The 16,596-nt window shown below is 62.6% G+C and overlaps 1 protein-coding gene across 3 annotated transcripts in view; it reads left to right on the forward strand.

Moving 5' to 3' along the window:
• The first annotated feature begins 751 nt into the window (after nt 1-751).
• DLG4 (discs large MAGUK scaffold protein 4) overlaps nt 752-16,596 on the forward strand; it is a 37,793-nt gene continuing 21,948 nt past the window's right edge. Inside the window, exon 1 of one of the 3 annotated variants that reach the window (XM_045000832.1) lies at nt 752-913. In XM_045000832.1, coding sequence (XP_044856767.1) covers nt 908-913 — 6 coding nt within the window. In that variant the 5' untranslated portion in view covers nt 752-907. Of the gene's footprint in view, nt 914-14,431; nt 14,528-16,596 lie in introns of those variants that run through there. The other 2 variants (XM_045000831.1, XM_045000830.1) reach the window with 2 other exon arrangements.

Raw genomic sequence — 16,596 nt, forward strand, 5'->3', positions numbered from 1 at the left:
GGTCCCGGCAGGGGGCGCCGGGGGTCAGAAGGGTCCCGGCAGGGGGCGCCGGGGGTCAGAGGGTCCCGGCCGGGGGGCGCCGTGGGTCAGAAGGGTCCCGGCAGGGGGCGCCGGGGGTCAGAGGGTCCCGGCAGGGGGCGCCGGGGGTTAGAAGGGTCCCGGCAGGGGGCGCTGCGGAGCAGAGCGTCCCGGCAGGGGGCGCCGGGGGGCTGAAGGGTCCCGGCAGGGGGCGCTGGGGGGCTGAAGGGTCCCGGCAGGGGGCGCCGCGGAGCAGAGGGTCCCGGCCGGGGGGCGCCGTAGGTCAGAAGGGTCCCGGCAGGGGGCGCCGGGGGTCAGAGGGTCCCGGCAGGGGGCGCCGGGGGTTAGAAGGGTCCCGGCAGGGGGCGCTGCGGAGCAGAGCGTCCCGGCAGGGGGCGCCGGGGGGCTGAAGGGTCCCGGCAGGGGGCGCTGGGGGGCTGAAGGGTCCCGGCAGGGGGCGCCGCGGAGCAGAGGGTCCCGGCAGGGGGCGCCGCGGGGCAGAGGGTCCCAGCAGAGGGCGCCGGGGGGCAGAAGCGTCCCGGCAGGGGGCGCCGCGGAGCAGAGCGTCCCGGCAGGGGGCGCCGGGGGTCAGAAGGGTCCCGGCAGGGGGCGCCGGGGGTCAGAGGGTCCCGGCCGGGGGGCGCTGGGGGTCAGAGGGTCCCGGCAGGGGGCGCCGGGGGTCAGAGGGTCCCGGCCGGGGGGCTCACGCCGTGCTTGTCGCCCCCCCCAGAAATATCGCTACCAAGATGAGGACAGCCCGCCCCTGGAGCAGAGCCCGGCGCATCTCCCCAACCAGGTAAAGGCCCCCGAGCTCGTCCACGTCTCGGAGAAGAACTTGTCCCAGATCGAGAACGTCCACGGCTACGTGGCCCACTCCCACGTCTCCCCCATGAAGGTAGGACGGGGGGCGGGGGGCGCCCGGCCAGCACAGGGGGGCCCCGCCCGGCCCCGCCCCCCCCGCCTGCGAGTGTGTCGGGGGGCTCAGTGGGGCGGCCTGTGTCGCTCTGGGTGGGGGTCTGAATGGGTCTGGGTGTGTCACCGGGTGTGTGAGAGTGGATCTGGGTGTGTCACTGTGTGTGTATGTGGACTGGTGTGTTGCTGTGTGTGTGAATGGCTCTGGGTGTGTTGCTGGGTGTGTGTGAGAGTGTATCTGTGTGTGTGTGTGAATGGCTCTGGCTGTGTCGCTGTGTGTGTGTGTGAGAGTGGATCTGGGTGTGTCACTCTGTGTGTCAATGGATCTGGGTGTGTCGCTCTGTATGTGTGTGTGTGTGGACTGGTGTGTCACTGTGTGTGTGAATGGGTCTGGGTGTGTCACTCTGTGTGAGAGAGTGGATCTAGGTGTGTCTGTGTGGGAGGGGTGTGTGTGTGTGTGGCTCTGGGTGTGTGAGAGTGGATCTGTGTGTGTCACTCTCTGTGTGTCAATGGATCTGGGTGTGTCGCTCTGTGTGTGTGTGAGAGTGGATCTAGGTGTGTTTCTCTGCGTGTGGGAGGTATGTGTGTGTGTGAATGGATCTGGGTGTGTCGCTGTGTGTGTCAGTGGATCAGAGTTTGTCGCTGTGGGTATGAGTGGGTCTGCGTGTGTCACTGTGTGTGTGTGGACTGGCGTGTTGCTGTGTGTGTGAATGAATCTGGGTGTGTCACGGTGTGTGTCAGTGGATCAGGGTTTGTCGCTGTGTATGTGTGTGAGAGAGTGGATCTGTGTGTGTGTGTGTGTGTGTCAGTGGATTTGTGTGTCACTCTGCGTGTGTGAGAGAGTGGATCTGTGTGTGTCAGTGGATCTGTGTGTCACTCTCTATGTGCGAGTGGATCTCTGTGTGTGTGTGTGTGTATGGATCTGGGTGTGTTGCTGTGTGTGTCAATGGATGTGTGTGTGTGTCAATGGATCTGTGTGTGTGTGTGTGAATGGATCTGGGTGTGTGGCTGTGTGTGTCAATGGATCTGGGTGTCACTCGGGGGTGTGTGTGTGTGAGTGGATTTGTGTGTGTGTCAGTGGATCTGGCTTTGTGTGAGTGGGTCTGGGTGTGTCACTCTGTGTGCAGGTGTGTCAGGGGTGCTGGCTCTCTGGGAGTGGGCATCAGTGGATCTGTGTGTGTCGCTGTGTGTGTGTGTGTCAGTGGATTTGTCTCACTCTGTGTGTGTGTGAGAGAGAGTGGATCTGTGTGTGTTGCTGTGTGTGTGTGTATCTGGGTGTGTGTCAGTAGGTCTGGGTGTGAGTGAGTGGATCTATTTGTTTCACTCCGTGTGTGTGTGCGTGTGTGTGTAAGGGTGTGTGTATCACTAGCTGTGTGTGTGTGTGTGTATGTTGGGGAATGTCACTGGCTCTCTGGGAGTGTGCGTGTTAGTGGATCTGGGTGTGTTGCTCTGTGTGTCAGTGTGTGAGTGTATTTGTGTGCGAGAGAGGGTGTGTCAGGATGTGGGTATCACTAGCTCTCTGAGTGTGTCAGTGGATTTGTGTGTGTGTCAGCTTGGGTCAGTGTGTGTCTGAGTGTATCAGTGTGTGTGTAAGAGAGAGATGGTGTGTCAGGGTGTGCATATCACTAGCACCCTGTGTGTGTGTGCAGATCTGTGGGTGGGTCAGAGTGTGTCTGAGTGTATCAGTGTGCGTGTGGGTGTGCATACCACTAGCTCTCAGAGTGTATGTTAATGGATCTGTGTGTCAGTGTGTGTGTTAGTGTGTGTCCGGATGTGCATTTGTCAGTCTCGGTGTGTGAATGTGTGAGTGTGTATCTGTGTGTGTATGTGTGGGTGGGTGTGTAGGATGTGCCTGGGGTTGTGTTGGGGTTGTCAGTGTGTCTATCATAGGGTGTGTGTGTGTCAATGTGTATCTTACTGTGTCTAAGTGTGTGTGTCAACACAGTGTGTCAGTGGGAGCAGCTGTGCGTTTGTGAGTCCATGTCTGTGTGTTTCTTAATGTGTCAGTGTGTGTGTGTCACATTCGCTCCTGTGTGTCAGTTTTAGCATGTGTCTGACTCTGCCTGTGTGTTTGTGTGTGACAGTCACTGAGTGTGTATTAGCAGATCCCTGTGTGTGTCTGTTTCAACATGTGAGTGTGTATCTTAGTGTGTGTGTGTGTGTCAGAGGTGTGTCACGGTGTCACAGGCATTATGTGTATCTTAGTGTGTGTGTCAGTATGAATCTTAATGTGGGTGTTTGACAGTGTGTGGGTCAGTTGTGTATCTTAGTGTGTGTGTGTGTGTGTGTGTCAGAGGTGTGTCATAAGGATCTGGGTGTGTAGCTCAGTATGAGTGTGTGACTGTGTGTGTCAGTGTGACTGTGTGTGTGTGTGTGTGTGTCTCAGGGTGTGTCAGCAAGTGCGTGTTAGTGGCTGTGTCAGTGCGTAGCTCAGTGCGACTGTGTCGTTGCTTGTGTGTCAGTGGATCTCCGTGTGTGTCAGACTCAGTGTGTGTGGCCGTGTGTATCCCAGTGTGTGTATATTAGGGAGTGTCTGTGTCACTCTGTGTCCGAGTGTATCACAGCGTCGGTGTCTGTGGGTGTATCTGAAGGTGCCGGTGTGTGTGTGTGTGTGTGTGTGTGTGTGTGTGCGTGCACACACACGTTTGTGGAGGGATACTTTACACACACACAGAACACAATTTACTAGTCACCAGGAGAAAATCAGCAACAAGGACTCCTGGGTTCTCTCCCCGGCTCTGGGAGGGGAGTGGGGGCTGGTGGGTTGGAGCAGTGGGACTGGGAGCCAGGACTCCTGGGTTCTCTCCCCAGCTCTGGGAGGGCAGTGGGGGCCGGTGGGTCAGAGCAGGGGGGGCTGGGAGCCAGGACTCCTGGGTTCTCTCCCCAGCTCTGGGAGGGGAGTGGGGGCTGGTGGTTAGAGCAGGGAGGGCTGGGAGCCAGGACTCCTGGGTTCTCTCCTCGGCTCTGGGAGGGGCGTGGGGGCTGGTGGGTTGGAGCAGGGGGGGCTGGGAGCCAGGACTCCTGGGTTCTCTCCCCGGCTCTGGGAGGGGAGTGGGGGCTGGTGGGTCAGAGCAGGGGGGGCTGGGAGCCAGGACTCCTGGGTTCTCTCCCCGGCTCTGGGAGGGGAGTGGGGGCTGGTGGGTCAGAGCAGGGGGGCTGGGAGCCAGGACTCCTGGGTTCTCTCCCCGGCTCTGGGAGGGGAGTGGGGGCTGGTGGGTTGGAGCAGGGGGGCTGGGAGCCAGGACTCCTGGGTTCTCTCCCGGGCTCAGGGACGGCGGTGGGGGCTGGTGGGTTAGAGCAGGGGGGCTGGGAGCCAGGACTCCTGGGTTCTCTCCCCGGCTCTGGGAGGGGAGTGGGGGCTGGTGGGTCAGAGCAGGGGGGCTGGGAGCCAGGACTCCTGGGTTCTCTCCCCGGCTCTGGGAGGGGAGTGGGGGCTGGTGGGTTGGAGCAGGGGGGCTGGGAGCCAGGACTCCTGGGTTCTCTCCCCGGGCTGGGAGGGGAGTGGGGGCTGGTGGGTTAGAGCAGGGGGGGCTGGGAGCCAGGACTCCTGGGTTCTCTCCCCGGCTCTGGGAGGGGAGTGGGGGCTGGTGGGTCGGAGCAGCGGGGGCTGGGAGCCAGGACTCCTGGGTTCTCTCCCCGGCTCTGGGAGGGGAGTGGGGGCTGGGGGGTTAGAGCAGGGGGGCTGGGAGCCAGGACTCCTGGGTTCTCTCCCCGGCTCTGGGAGGGGAGTGGGGGCTGGGGGGTTAGAGCAGGGGGGCTGGGAGCCAGGACTCCTGGGTTCTCTCCCCGGCTCTGGGAGGGGAGTGGGGGGCTGGTTGGGGAAGGGGGGGCTGGGAGCCAGGACTCCTGGGTTCTCTCCCCGGCTCTGGGAGGGGAGTGGGGGGCTGGTTGGGGAAGGGGGGGCGGGGGGGGGGTGGATGGCAGTAGGATTCCCACCCCGGCTCTGCCTGGAGCCTCTCTGGCCACGTGGCTGAGGGGTGAGTCTCGCCCGGCCTCTAGGGGGCAGTGAGTCGGGTTGGGGGCGTGTGTGGAAATCCCCACACAAGGAGGTGGGGCAGGACTAGGACAATAGATTAATTGGGGGAGTGTCTGGTGAGATGTGTGTGTGTGTGTGTGTGTGTGTGTGTGTGTGTGTGTGTGTACCGGTGTCTTGTGGTGAAATACGTGTCTCAACATGTGCGTAGTGTGTGTCTGTGGGCAGATTGTACATCTCTCATTGTGTGTGTGTGTGTGTGTGTGAATCTGCTGTAAGTAGCTCTTGGGATGCATTTGTGTCCAGGTGTCTGTGTTCTGTTTAGCTGTGGGCGTACACTTTGTGTCGTTGCGTGTGTGTACATTGTGTGTGTGTCTATTGGTGTGTATACATGGTGATGTGTATGCATTTTCTGTGTGTAGCTGTGTGTGTACATGGTGTGTGTGTGTATTGGTGTGTATACACGGTGGTGTGTGTGCATTTTGTGTGTTTAGCTGTGTGTGGACATGGTGTGTGTGTATGCTGTGTGTGTACATCTATCAGTGTGTATACACGGTGGGATGTGTGTGTGTGTGTGTGTTTAGCTGTGTGTGCATTTTGTGTGTTTAGCTGTGTGTGTAGCTGTGTGTGTATATGGTGTGTACATCTATCAGTGTGTATACACGGTGGGATGTGTGTGTGTGTGTGTTTAGCTGTGTGTGTACATGGTGTGTGTGTGTGTATACATGGTGTGTGTGTAGATTGTGTGTGAGGGTGTGTGTAGCTGGATGTATACATAGTGTGTGTATATATGTGTGTACATTGCATGTGTGTACATGGGGTGTGTGTGTGTGTGTGTGTCTAATCTATGCATGTCTCTGTGTGTGTCTAGCTGTGTGTGACTGTTGGGTGTGTGTCTGGGGGTGTGTGTTGGGGGTCTGGATGTGTGTGTGTGTGTTTCTTTCTAGCTCTGTATCCCTCCCTCCACCCCCATGCACGACCCCCGCGCCCCCCAGCCGCCCCTCCCTGCGCAGCTTCTGTCCGCCCCATGGCGAGGTATTTATAACGGGGGTGGGGGTCAGACCCCAGTTATGGGGGGCAGAGATCCTGGCTCGGGGTGGGGGGCAGGACAGGGTGGGGGTGGGGATTTCTACGCTGGCATCTCAAACCCAAGGAGAGGTTTGTGGGGTTTGTGGGGAGCTGGGGGGGGGCAGCTCGGCCCGGGGCTCGATTTGGGGGGTGCCGTTTGGACTTGGGGGGAGAAGGCGCCGGAACGGTGGAGGGGATCGATCTGGGGGCTGGGTGCAAACGTGGGGGGCGATGTGGGGGGCTGGGATGAAAGTGGGGGGGGTGTGGATGTGGGATGATATTTTCGGGGTGCTGGGTGAGCTGCGAGGACGTTTTGGGGTTCAGTGTAGGGCACCGGGTAAAAACTTGGGGGGTTGTTAGGAAACAAGGGATCTGGGCTTTTTTTGGGGGGGGGGTCCTAACCTTTGGGGTGTTCGGTTTTGCAGGGCAAATGGTTTCGGGGTTGGATCTGGGGGGGCAGCGGAGGCTTCCCATGGGGCTGAAGGCTGGAAATGTTGGGGGACAGAGGGGGGCCGGAGGGGGAGGCATGTCATCGGGGGGGGGGACAGCTTGGAATTTGCGGGGGCTCCTTTTCGGGGGACACAGGGCGGTTCATTCCACCCCAGTTTTGGGGGGTTGTCTCGCGGCACCCCACTAATGGGTTTGGGGGGGGGTTGCATTCACAGCACCCCAATAGGCATTTAGGGCAGGTTGGCTGTCAGCAGGGCGGGGGCTGCGGGTCGGGAGTGAGGGGCACCGGCAGGGCTGGGGGGGGCAGGGGCTGCGGGTCGGGAGTGAGGGGCACCGGCAGGGCTGGGGGGGGCAGGGGCTGCGGGTCGGGAGTGAGGGGCACCGGCAGGGCTGGGGGGGGCAGGGGCTGCGGGTCGGGAGTGAGGGGCACCGGCAGAGCTGGGGGGGGCAGGGGCTGCGGGTCGGGAGTGAGGGGCACCGGCGGGGCTGGGGGGGGGGATGTTCTCACCCCCCCCCCCCTGATCCCCTTACGTCGCTGTCCCGCCTCCCAAATCGGCTTTACTCCCTTCCTGGCACAATCCAATTAACCGGGGGCTGCGGCCCCCCCACCCCCGGCCAAGGGCTGGCAGAGGACAAAACACAGAAGCAGCCCACTAGGGGGCGCTGTGGGGCAGGGAGCGGGGGGCTCAGCAGGGGGCGCTCTCCCCTGGCAGGGGGCTGGCTGCAGGGGGGCACTAGGGGGTGCTGTGGGGCAGGGGGCTCAGCAGGGGGCGCTCTCCCCTGGCAGGGGGCTGGCCCCGGGGCGGCGCTAGGGGGTGCTGTGGGGCAGGGAGCGGGGCAGGGGCCTCAGAAGGGGGCGCTCTCACCTGGCAGGCGGGGCTGGCCCCAGGGCGGCGCTAGGGGGCGCTGTGGGGCAGGGAGGGGGACAGGGGGCGCTCTCCCCTGGCAGGCGGGGCTGGCCGCAGGGGGGCGCTAGGGGGCGCTGTGGGGCAGGGAGAGGGGCGGGGGCGGGGCTGGCCCATTGCCCCTCGCTCCCACCCCCATGAAATAAGCCACAGTGGACCTGGGGGGAACATGTAGGAGACCATCTCCCCCCCCCCAGACCCCAACTTTCTTTCTTTCTTGAGTTCTCTTCTGCCCTCTGTCGTTCTGGCCTTTCCGCCCTTCCTCCCTTCCCGGCTCCTTCCCTCTTTCATCCCCTCGTTCTTCCATTCTGTGCGTCGGGGGGCTCGCTCCTCCCTTCCTTCCGTGGGGATCAGGTTCTCCCGGGCGCCGATTCCATTCGTTCTTCCAGCCTTTCGCTTTCCTGCTTCCCATCACCCCCCGGCCCCCTTCAGTGCTCGCTGGGCCTTTCCTGCTGTTCTCCATCGTCCAGCCGTTCCTTCCTTCCCTCCTTCCTCCTTCCCTCCATCCATCCGCTAACCAGGCCTTTCCTTCCTTCCTTACTTCCTTCCTTCCTTCCCTCCTTCCATCCGCTAACCAGGCCTTTCCTTCCCTCCTTCCTCCTTCCCTCCATCCATCCGCTAACCAGGCCTTTCCTTCCTTCCTTACTTCCTTCCTTCCTTCCCTCCTTCCATCCGCTAACCAGGCCTTTCCTTCCCTCCTTCCTCCTTCCCTCCATCCATCCGCTAACCAGGCCTTTCCTTCCTTCCCTCCTTCCTCCTTCCCTCCTTCCATCCGCTAACCAGGCCTTTCCTTCCTTCCCTCCTTCCTCCTTCCCTCCTTCCATCCGCTAACCAGGCCTTTCCTTCCTTCCTTCCCTCCTTCCATCCGCTAACCAGGCCTTTCGTTCCTTCCCTCCTTCCTCCTTCCCTCCTTCCATCCGCTAACCAGGCCTTTCCTTCCTTCCTTCCCTCCTTCCATCCGCTAACCAGGCCTTTCGTTCCTTCCTTCCTCCTTCCCTCCTTCCATCCGCTAACCAGGCCTTTCCTTCCTTCCCTCCTTCCTCCTTCCCTCCTTCCATCCGCTAACCAGGCCTTTCCTTCCTTCCTCCTTCCTTCCATCCATCCGCTAACCAGGCCGTTCGTTCCTTCCTTCCTCCTTCCCTCCTTCCATCCGCTAACCAGGCCTTTCCTTCCTTCCTTCCTTCCTTCCTCCTTCCCTCCTTCCATCCGCTAACCAGGCCTTTACTTCCTTCCTTCCCTCCTTCCATCCGCTAACCAGGCCTTTCGTTCCTTCCCTCCTTCCTCCTTCCCTCCTTCCATCCGCTAACCAGGCCTTTCCTTCCTTCCTTCCCTCCTTCCATCCGCTAACCAGGCCTTTCGTTCCTTCCTTCCTCCTTCCCTCCTTCCATCCGCTAACCAGGCCTTTCCTTCCTTCCCTCCTTCCTCCTTCCCTCCTTCCATCCGCTAACCAGGCCTTTCCTTCCTTCCTCCTTCCTTCCATCCATCCGCTAACCAGGCCGTTCGTTCCTTCCTTCCTCCTTCCCTCCTTCCATCCGCTAACCAGGCCTTTCCTTCCTTCCTTCCTCCTTCCTCCTTCCCTCCTTCCATCCGCTAACCAGGCCTTTCCTTCCTTCCTTCCTCCTTCCTCCTTCCTCCTTCCCTCCTTCCATCCGCTAACCAGGCCTTTCCTTCCTTCCTTCCTTCCTCCTTCCCTCCTTCCATCCGCTAACCAGGCCTTTCCTTCCTTCCTTCCTTCCTCCTTCCCTCCATCCATCCGCTAACCAGGCCGTTCGTTCCTTCCTTCCTCCTTCCCTCCTTCCATCCGCTAACCAGGCCTTTCCTTCCTTCCTTCCTCCTTCCTCCTTCCTTCCCTCCTTCCATCCGCTAACCAGGCCTTTCGTTCCTTCCTTCCTCCTTCCCTCCTTCCTTCCGCTAACCAGGCCTTTCCTTCCTTCCTTCCTCCTTCCTCCTTCCTTCCCTCCTTCCATCCGCTAACCAGGCCTTTCGTTCCTTCCTTCCTCCTTCCCTCCTTCCTTCCGCTAACCAGGCCTTTCCTTCCTTCCTTCCTCCTTCCTCCTTCCTTCCCTCCTTCCATCCGCTAACCAGGCCTTTCGTTCCTTCCTTCCTCCTTCCCTCCTTCCTTCCGCTAACCAGGCCTTTCGTTCCTTCCTTCCTCCTTCCCTCCATCCTTCCGCTAACCAGCTCCTTCGTTCCTTCCCTCCTTCCCTCCACCCATCCGCTAACCAGGCCGTTCCTTCCTTCCTTCCTTCCTTCCTCCTTCCCTCCTTCCATCCGCTAACCAGGCCTTTCCTTCCTTCCTTCCTCCTTCCCTCCTTCCATCCGCTAACCAGGCCTTTCCTTCCTTCCTTCCTCCTTCCCTCCATCCATCCGCTAACCAGGCCTTTCGTTCCTTCCTCCTTCCTTCCTCCTTCCCTCCATCCATCCGCTAACCAGGCCTTTCGTTCCTTCCTCCTTCCTTCCTCCTTCCCTCCTTCCATCCGCTAACCAGGCCTTTCGTTCCTTCCTTCCTTCCTCCTTCCCTCCTTCCATCCGCTAACCAGGCCTTTCGTTCCTTCCTTCCTTCCTCCTTCCCTCCTTCCATCCGCTAACCAGGCCTTTCCTTCCTTCCTTCCTCCTTCCTCCTTCCCTCCATCCATCCGCTAACCAGGCCTTTCGTTCCTTCCTTCCTTCCTTCCTCCTTCCCTCCATCCATCCGCTAACCAGGCCTTTCCTTCCTTCCTTCCTCCTTCCTCCTTCCCTCCATCCATCCGCTAACCAGGCCTTTCGTTCCCTCCTTCCTCCTTCCTTCCTCCTTCCATCCGCTAACCAGGCCTTTCGTTCCTTCCTTCCTCCTTCCTTCCCTCCTTCCATCCGCTAACCAGGCCTTTCGTTCCTTCCTTCCTTCCTTCCTCCTTCCCTCCATCCATCCGCTAACCAGGCCTTTCGTTCCTTCCTTCCTTCCTTCCTCCTTCCCTCCATCCATCCGCTAACCAGGCCTTTCCTTCCTTCCTTCCTCCTTCCCTCCTTCCATCCGCTAACCAGGCCTTTCCTTCCTTCCTTCCTCCTTCCTCCTTCCCTCCATCCATCCGCTAACCAGGCCTTTCGTTCCCTCCTTCCTCCTTCCTTCCTTCCTTCCTTCTTCCCTCCATCCGTCCGCTAACCAGGCCTTTCGTTCCTTCCTTCCTCCTTCCCTCCTTCCATCCGCTAACCAGGCCTTTCCTTCCTTCCCTCCTTCCTCCTTCCATCCGCTAACCAGGCCTTTCGTTCCCTCCTTCCTCCATCCATCCGCTAACCAGGCCTTTCGTTCCTTCCTTCCTCCTTCCCTCCTTCCATCCGCTAACCAGGCCTTTCATTCCTTCCTTCCTCCTTCCCTCCATCCATCCGCTAACCAGGCCTTTCATTCCTTCCTCCTTCCTTCCTCCTTCCCTCCATCCATCCGCTAACCAGGCCTTTCCTTCCTTCCTTCCTTCCTCCTTCCCTCCATCCATCCGCTAACCAGGCCTTTCCTTCCTTCCTCCTTCCTTCCATCTGCTAACCAGGCCTTTCCTTCCTTCCTCCTTCCTTCCATCCATCCGCTAACCAGGCCTTTCGTTCCTTCCTTCCTCCTTCCCTCCTTCCATCCGCTAACCAGGCCTTTCGTTCCTTCCTTCCTCCTTCCATCCGCTAACCAGGCCTTTCGTTCCTTCCTTCCTCCTTCCATCCGCTAACCAGGCCTTTCGTTCCTTCCTTCCTCCTTCCATCCGCTAACCAGGCCTTTCGTTCCTTCCTTCCTCCTTCCATCTGCTAACCAGGCCTTTCGTTCCTTCCTTCCTCCTTCCATCCGCTAACCAGGCCTTTCGTTCCTTCCCTCCTTCCTCCTTCCCTCCTTCCATCCGCTAACCAGGCCTTTCGTTCCTTCCCTCCTTTCTCCTTCCCTCCTTCCATCCGCTAACCAGGCCTTTCGTTCCTTCCTTCCTCCTTCCATCTGCTAACCAGGCCTTTCGTTCCTTCCTTTCTCCTTCCATCCGCTAACCAGGCCTTTCATTCCTTCCTTCCTTCCTCCTTCCTTCCCTCCATCCATCCGCTAACCAGGCCTTTCGTTCCCTCCTTCCTCCTTCCCTCCATCCATCCACTAACCAGGCCTTTCGTTCCCTCCTTCCTCCTTCCCTCCTTCCATCCGCTAACCAGGCCTTTCCTTCCTTCCTTCCTTCCCTCCTTCCTTCCCTCCATCCATCCGCTAACCAGGCCTTTCGTTCCTTCCTTCCTTCCTTCCTTCCTCCTTCCCTCCTTCCATCCGCTAACCAGGCCTTTCGTTCCTTCCTTCCTCCTTCCTTCCCTCCTTCCATCCGCTAACCAGGCCTTTTGTTCCCTCCTTCCTCCTTCCATCCGCTAACCAGGCCTTTCCTTCCTTCCTTCCTTCCCTCCTTCCTTCCCTCCATCCATCCGCTAACCAGGCCTTTCGTTCCTTCCTTCCTCCTTCCTTCCCTCCTTCCCTCCTTCCATCCGCTAACCAGGCCTTTCGTTCCTTCCTTCCTCCTTCCCTCCTTCCATCCGCTAACCGGGCCTTTCGTTCCTTCCTCCTTCCCTCCTTCCATCCGCTAACCGGGCCTTTCGTTCCTTCCTTCCTTCCTCCTTCCCTCCTTCCATCCACTAACCAGCTCTTTCTTTTCTCTCTTCATTTTCTATCACTTTCCAGCCTTCTTTCTTTTCACTCCCCCAGTCGTACTGCGGGACTTTCTGTCTTTCTCATCCCTTTTCTCGTTCTTTCTTTCTTTCCCACTCGCCCCTTTTCTTTCTGTCTATTCTCTCTTTTCCTGGTTTCGTTTCATTCACTCCTTTATTCACCCTGTGGTGGTGTCTCTCTGTCTGTGGTTGATTCTTTCCTTCATTTCTTCCTTGGTTCTTTCTTTTTTTTTTTTTTGTAACTTCTCTTTAGATCCGATACGTGCCCCCCCCCCCGGCGTTTTCTTTCTTGTTTCACTCTTCATCTCTGCCCCCCCCCGAGTTTAACACCCCCCACCCCCCGCCTCTTTGTAAAATGGTGCTGAGGTGCCGGAAGCAGCCACCTGCCGGACTGTGGCGCCGCCCCGTGGCCGGGTTGGGGAACGACACCGGGACCCCTCCCCCCCTCGGAGATACCACCACCTCCCAGTGATAGAGCGGGAAACTGAGGCACAGATAGAACCACCACCCCCCCCCGCGCGCTCTGACCCACCAGCCCCCACTCCCCTCCCAGAACCGGGGAGAGAACCCAGGAGTCCTGGCTCCCAGCCCCCCCTGCTCTGACCCACCAGCCCCCACTCCCCTCCCAGAGCCGGGGAGAGAACCCAGGAGTCCTGGCTCCCAGCCCCCCCTGCTCTAACCACCAGCCCCCACTCCCCTCCCAGAGCCGGGGAGAGAACCCAGGAGTCCTGGCTCCCAGCCCCCCCTGCTCTAACCCACCAGCCCCCGCTCCCCTCCCAGAGCCGGGGAGAGAACCCAGGAGTCCTGGCTCCCAGACCCCCTGCTCTAACCCCCCAGCCCCCACTCCCCTCCCAGAGCCGGGGAGAGAACCCAGGAGTCCTGGCTCCCAGCCCCCCCTGCTCTAACCCACCAGGGAGCTGGTTTTCAATGGCTCTGAGGGCTTGAGCTGGGAGGGGCATTACAGTTCCTCAGGTCATTTCCCCAGGAGCTCAGGGTGTCAGGACCCCGGGGTCCGGGCTAAATTCCCCCTGGGGTGAGACCACTCTGACGGGCTAAACCACCCCCCGCAGCCCCACCCCCACCCCGTGGCAGTGTCAACCTCCTTCGCTTCCTGTCCCCAATAATCTGCCTGCAGTGCTGTGGGCTGTTCGACATGGGCCGCGCCCCACCCAGAGGTGGCTGCATCTCCACACCCAGCTAGAGATCCATGAAATGACAGCGGGGGGGGAGGAGGGGGTTGGGCTGGCAGGGGCTGCGGGTCGGGAGTGAGGGGCACCAGCAGGGCTGGGGGGGGCAGGGGGCTGCGGGTCGGGAGTGAGGGGCACCGGCAGCGCTGGGGGGGGCAGGGGCTGCGGGTCGGGAGTGAGGGGCACCGGCAGAGCTGGGGGGGGCAGGGGGCTGCGGGTCGGGAGTGAGGGGCACCGGCAGAGCTGGGGGGGACCGGGGGCTGCGGGCCGGGAGTGAGGGGCACCGGCAGAGCTGGGGGGGGCAGGGGGCTGCGGGTCGGGAGTGAGGGGCACCGGCAGAGCGGGGGGGACGCAGGGGCTGCGGGTCAGGAGTGAGGGGCACCGGCCGGGCTGGGGGGGGCCGGGGGCTGCGGGTCGGGAGTGAGGGGCACCGGCAGAGCTGTGGGGGGGCAGGGGGCTGCGGGTCGGGAGTGAGGGGCACCGGCAGAGCTGTGGGGGGGCAGGGGGCTGCGGGTCGGGAGTGAGGGGCACCGGCAGGGCTGGGGGGGGGCAGGGGCTGCGGGTCGGGAGTGAGGGGCACCGGCAGGGCTGGGGGGGGGGCAGGGGCTGCGGGTCGGGAGTGAGGGGCACCGGCAGGGCTGGGGGGGGCAGGGGGCTGCAGGTTAGGAGTGAGGGGCACCGGGGGGGGGGTCAGATGGGGGGGGCAGGGGCTGCAGGTCGGGAGTGAGGGGCACCGGCAGGGCTGGGGGGTGGGACACCCAGGCTGTGATTTTCCCTTAGTCCGGGGGGGGGAGGGGAGCTGCCCTGGTGTGGGGGGAGGGGAGCTGCCTCCTCCTCCCCCCCCCCCCCCCCCCGCCCAATCTCCCGGCAGGATCGTGTCTCCGTCAGACGCGCAGGGGGAAGATCCAGGCGCGATCCGCGGCTCGCCCCGGCCCCCCGGCTGCGGCGCAGGATGGGGGAAGCGGCCGCCGAGCGGGGGGGGAAGCCGGGACCGACGGGGCCGGAGGGATAAAAAAATAAATCCCCCCCCCGCCCGGGCACGTCGGAGCCAGCGTCCCGGCCGGCGCGGGGAGCAGCCGGGGGCGGATCGGGGGATCCCTGCAGCCGGCGGGGGGGGGGACACCCCGGGGTGCGGGGGGGGGCCGGCTGCTGGAGGCGGAGGGGGGGGATTAGCCCCTCCCCCCGCAGGCTTTTGCCCTTCCCCGTTTGGAGGCGGGGGCTGCAGCGGGGGGGGGCAGGGGAAGGGGGGGACCATCCTCTCCCCCCCCCCCCGCACCGGGGCCATGTTCGTGTCGGTCTGGTACGCCAAGAAGATGGGCCGGCGGCTCCTCGACAACGTCCGGCGGGCCCAGAGACAGCGGGGCCGGGCCACGGTACCGGGGGGCGGCGGGGTGATGTGTGGGGGGGGGAGCTGGGGGATTGGGGGTGGTGTGGGGGGGAGGGGGAGGGAGCTGGGGGGAGGGGGGACTGGGGGTGATGGGGGGAGGATGTTAGGGGAGGGGGTGATGTGTGGGGGGAGGAGGGATTGGGGGTGATGTGGGGGGGAGGGCGAGGATGTGGGGGGAGGGGGTGATGTGTGAGGGGAGGGGGAAGAAGTTGGGGGGAGGAGGGATCGAGGGTGATGTGGGGGGGAGGGGGAGGATGTGGGGGGGAGGGAGTTGGGGGGAGGAGGGACCGGGGGTGATGTGGGGGGGAGGGGGAGGATGTGGGGGGAGGGAGGACCAGGGGGTGATGTGTGAGGGGAGGGGGAGGGAGTTGGGGGGAGGAGGGACCGGGGGTGATGTGTGGGGGGGAGGGAGGACCGGGGGATGATGTGTGAGGGGAGGGGGGAGGTAGCTGGGGGCTGTGGGGGGAAGTGGGGGGGGCGGAGTGGGATTTTTGGGGGGCTGCAGGTCGGGAGTGCGGGGCACCGGCAGAGCTGGGGCGGGGGCGGGGGCTGCGGGTCGGGAGTGAGGAGCCATGAATGGAGCAGGGGCGGGGGCGTCAGTCATGATGTCACGGGGGATGAATCCCTGACGTCACCACCCCTGCCTATGAATGGGGGAGCGGGGGAGGGGCCCCAGATGTGCGCACCCCCCCTGAATTAGAGGCGGGGGCTGGGCAGGATGTTTCCGGGCGGGGGAGCGGAGCGGAGGTGGGGGGCTGCGTCTCTGCTGCTGGGGAGATCTGGCCCCGGATGCCTGGGTTCACGGCCAGGCTGCCCCCCCATGCTGCCCCCCCCGCCCCACAGCGCCCCCTAGCGCCACCCTGGGGCGGTGGGAGATGGTCTCTCATCCAAGACCTGAACGCAGCCCGGCAGCTCCCCCCACCGCAGCCCTAGATAGGGGCCCCCCCGGGACCCTCCAGCTGTCCCAGTTCGCTGATTAAAGGCCCTAAATTGTGATTCGCTGCAGGAAGCAGCCCGGGAGGGAGAGGAGCTGAGATGCGCCCACCTCTGGGGCGGGGCGGCCGGTTACCCTGGGACCCCTCGCCCGGTGCTGAGATGCGCCCACCTCTGGGGCGGGGCGGCCGGGGACCCAGGGACCCCTCGCCCGGCGCTGAGATGTGCCCACCTCTGGGGCGGGGCGGCCGGTTACCCGGGGACCCCTCGCCCGGCGCTGAGATGCGCCCAGCTCTGGGTGGTGCTGAAATGTCGCTCTGGGTGTTTTCAGCTGCTCTGCCGGGCTCGGCTGGACTCAGAACAAGGCAGAGTCATTAGCGGCTCTGAATAATTGATCGGAAACCTCCGTTAGGCACATTTGAAATGTCCCTTCTCAGCCGGCGCAGTGTCCCCCGCTGGGAGATACGGAGGGGAGTGGGGCCTAGCGGTTAGGGGGCTGGGAGCCAGGACTCCTGGGTTCTCTCCCCGGCTCTGGGAGGGGAGTGGGGGCTGGTGGGTTAGAGCAGGGGGGGCTGGGAGCCAGGACTCCTGGGTTCTCTCCCCGGCTCTGGGAGGGGAGTGGGGGCTGGTGGGTTAGAGCAGGGGGGGCTGGGAGCCAGGACTCCTGGGTTCTCTCCTCGGCTCTGGGAGGAGAGTGGGGGCTGGTGGGTTAGAGCAGGGGGGGCTGGGAGCCAGGACTCCTGGGTTCTCTCCCCAGCGCTGGGAGAGGGTCAGAGCTCCATGTACTGCAGTGATGCCCCTAGTTGCCACGACAACTGTCTCCCCCTGCAGCACTTGGTCCCAGTTCCCTGGCATCGCCATGGTTACCGTTGCTGAGGCGGGGGAAGCTGGGAGAGTCGCTAGGGAGCCAGCAAAGGAAGGAAGAACCTGGCCAGTTCCCCCTCCCCCATCCCAGGGCCAAGATGCGGCCACCTCTGGGGTGGAGTGTTTCCCTTTACAGAGTTACGCTGCCCCCCCCCAGCGCTGCCGGTGCCCCTCACTCCCGACCCGCAGCCCCTGCCCCCCCCAGCGCTGCCGGTGCCCCTCACTCCCGACCCGCAGCCCCTGCCCCCCCCCAGCTCT

This window comes from Mauremys mutica, unplaced genomic scaffold (genome assembly GCF_020497125.1).
Source record: "Mauremys mutica isolate MM-2020 ecotype Southern unplaced genomic scaffold, ASM2049712v1 001304F_np12_obj, whole genome shotgun sequence".
Classification (NCBI taxonomy): Eukaryota; Metazoa; Chordata; order Testudines; family Geoemydidae; genus Mauremys; species Mauremys mutica.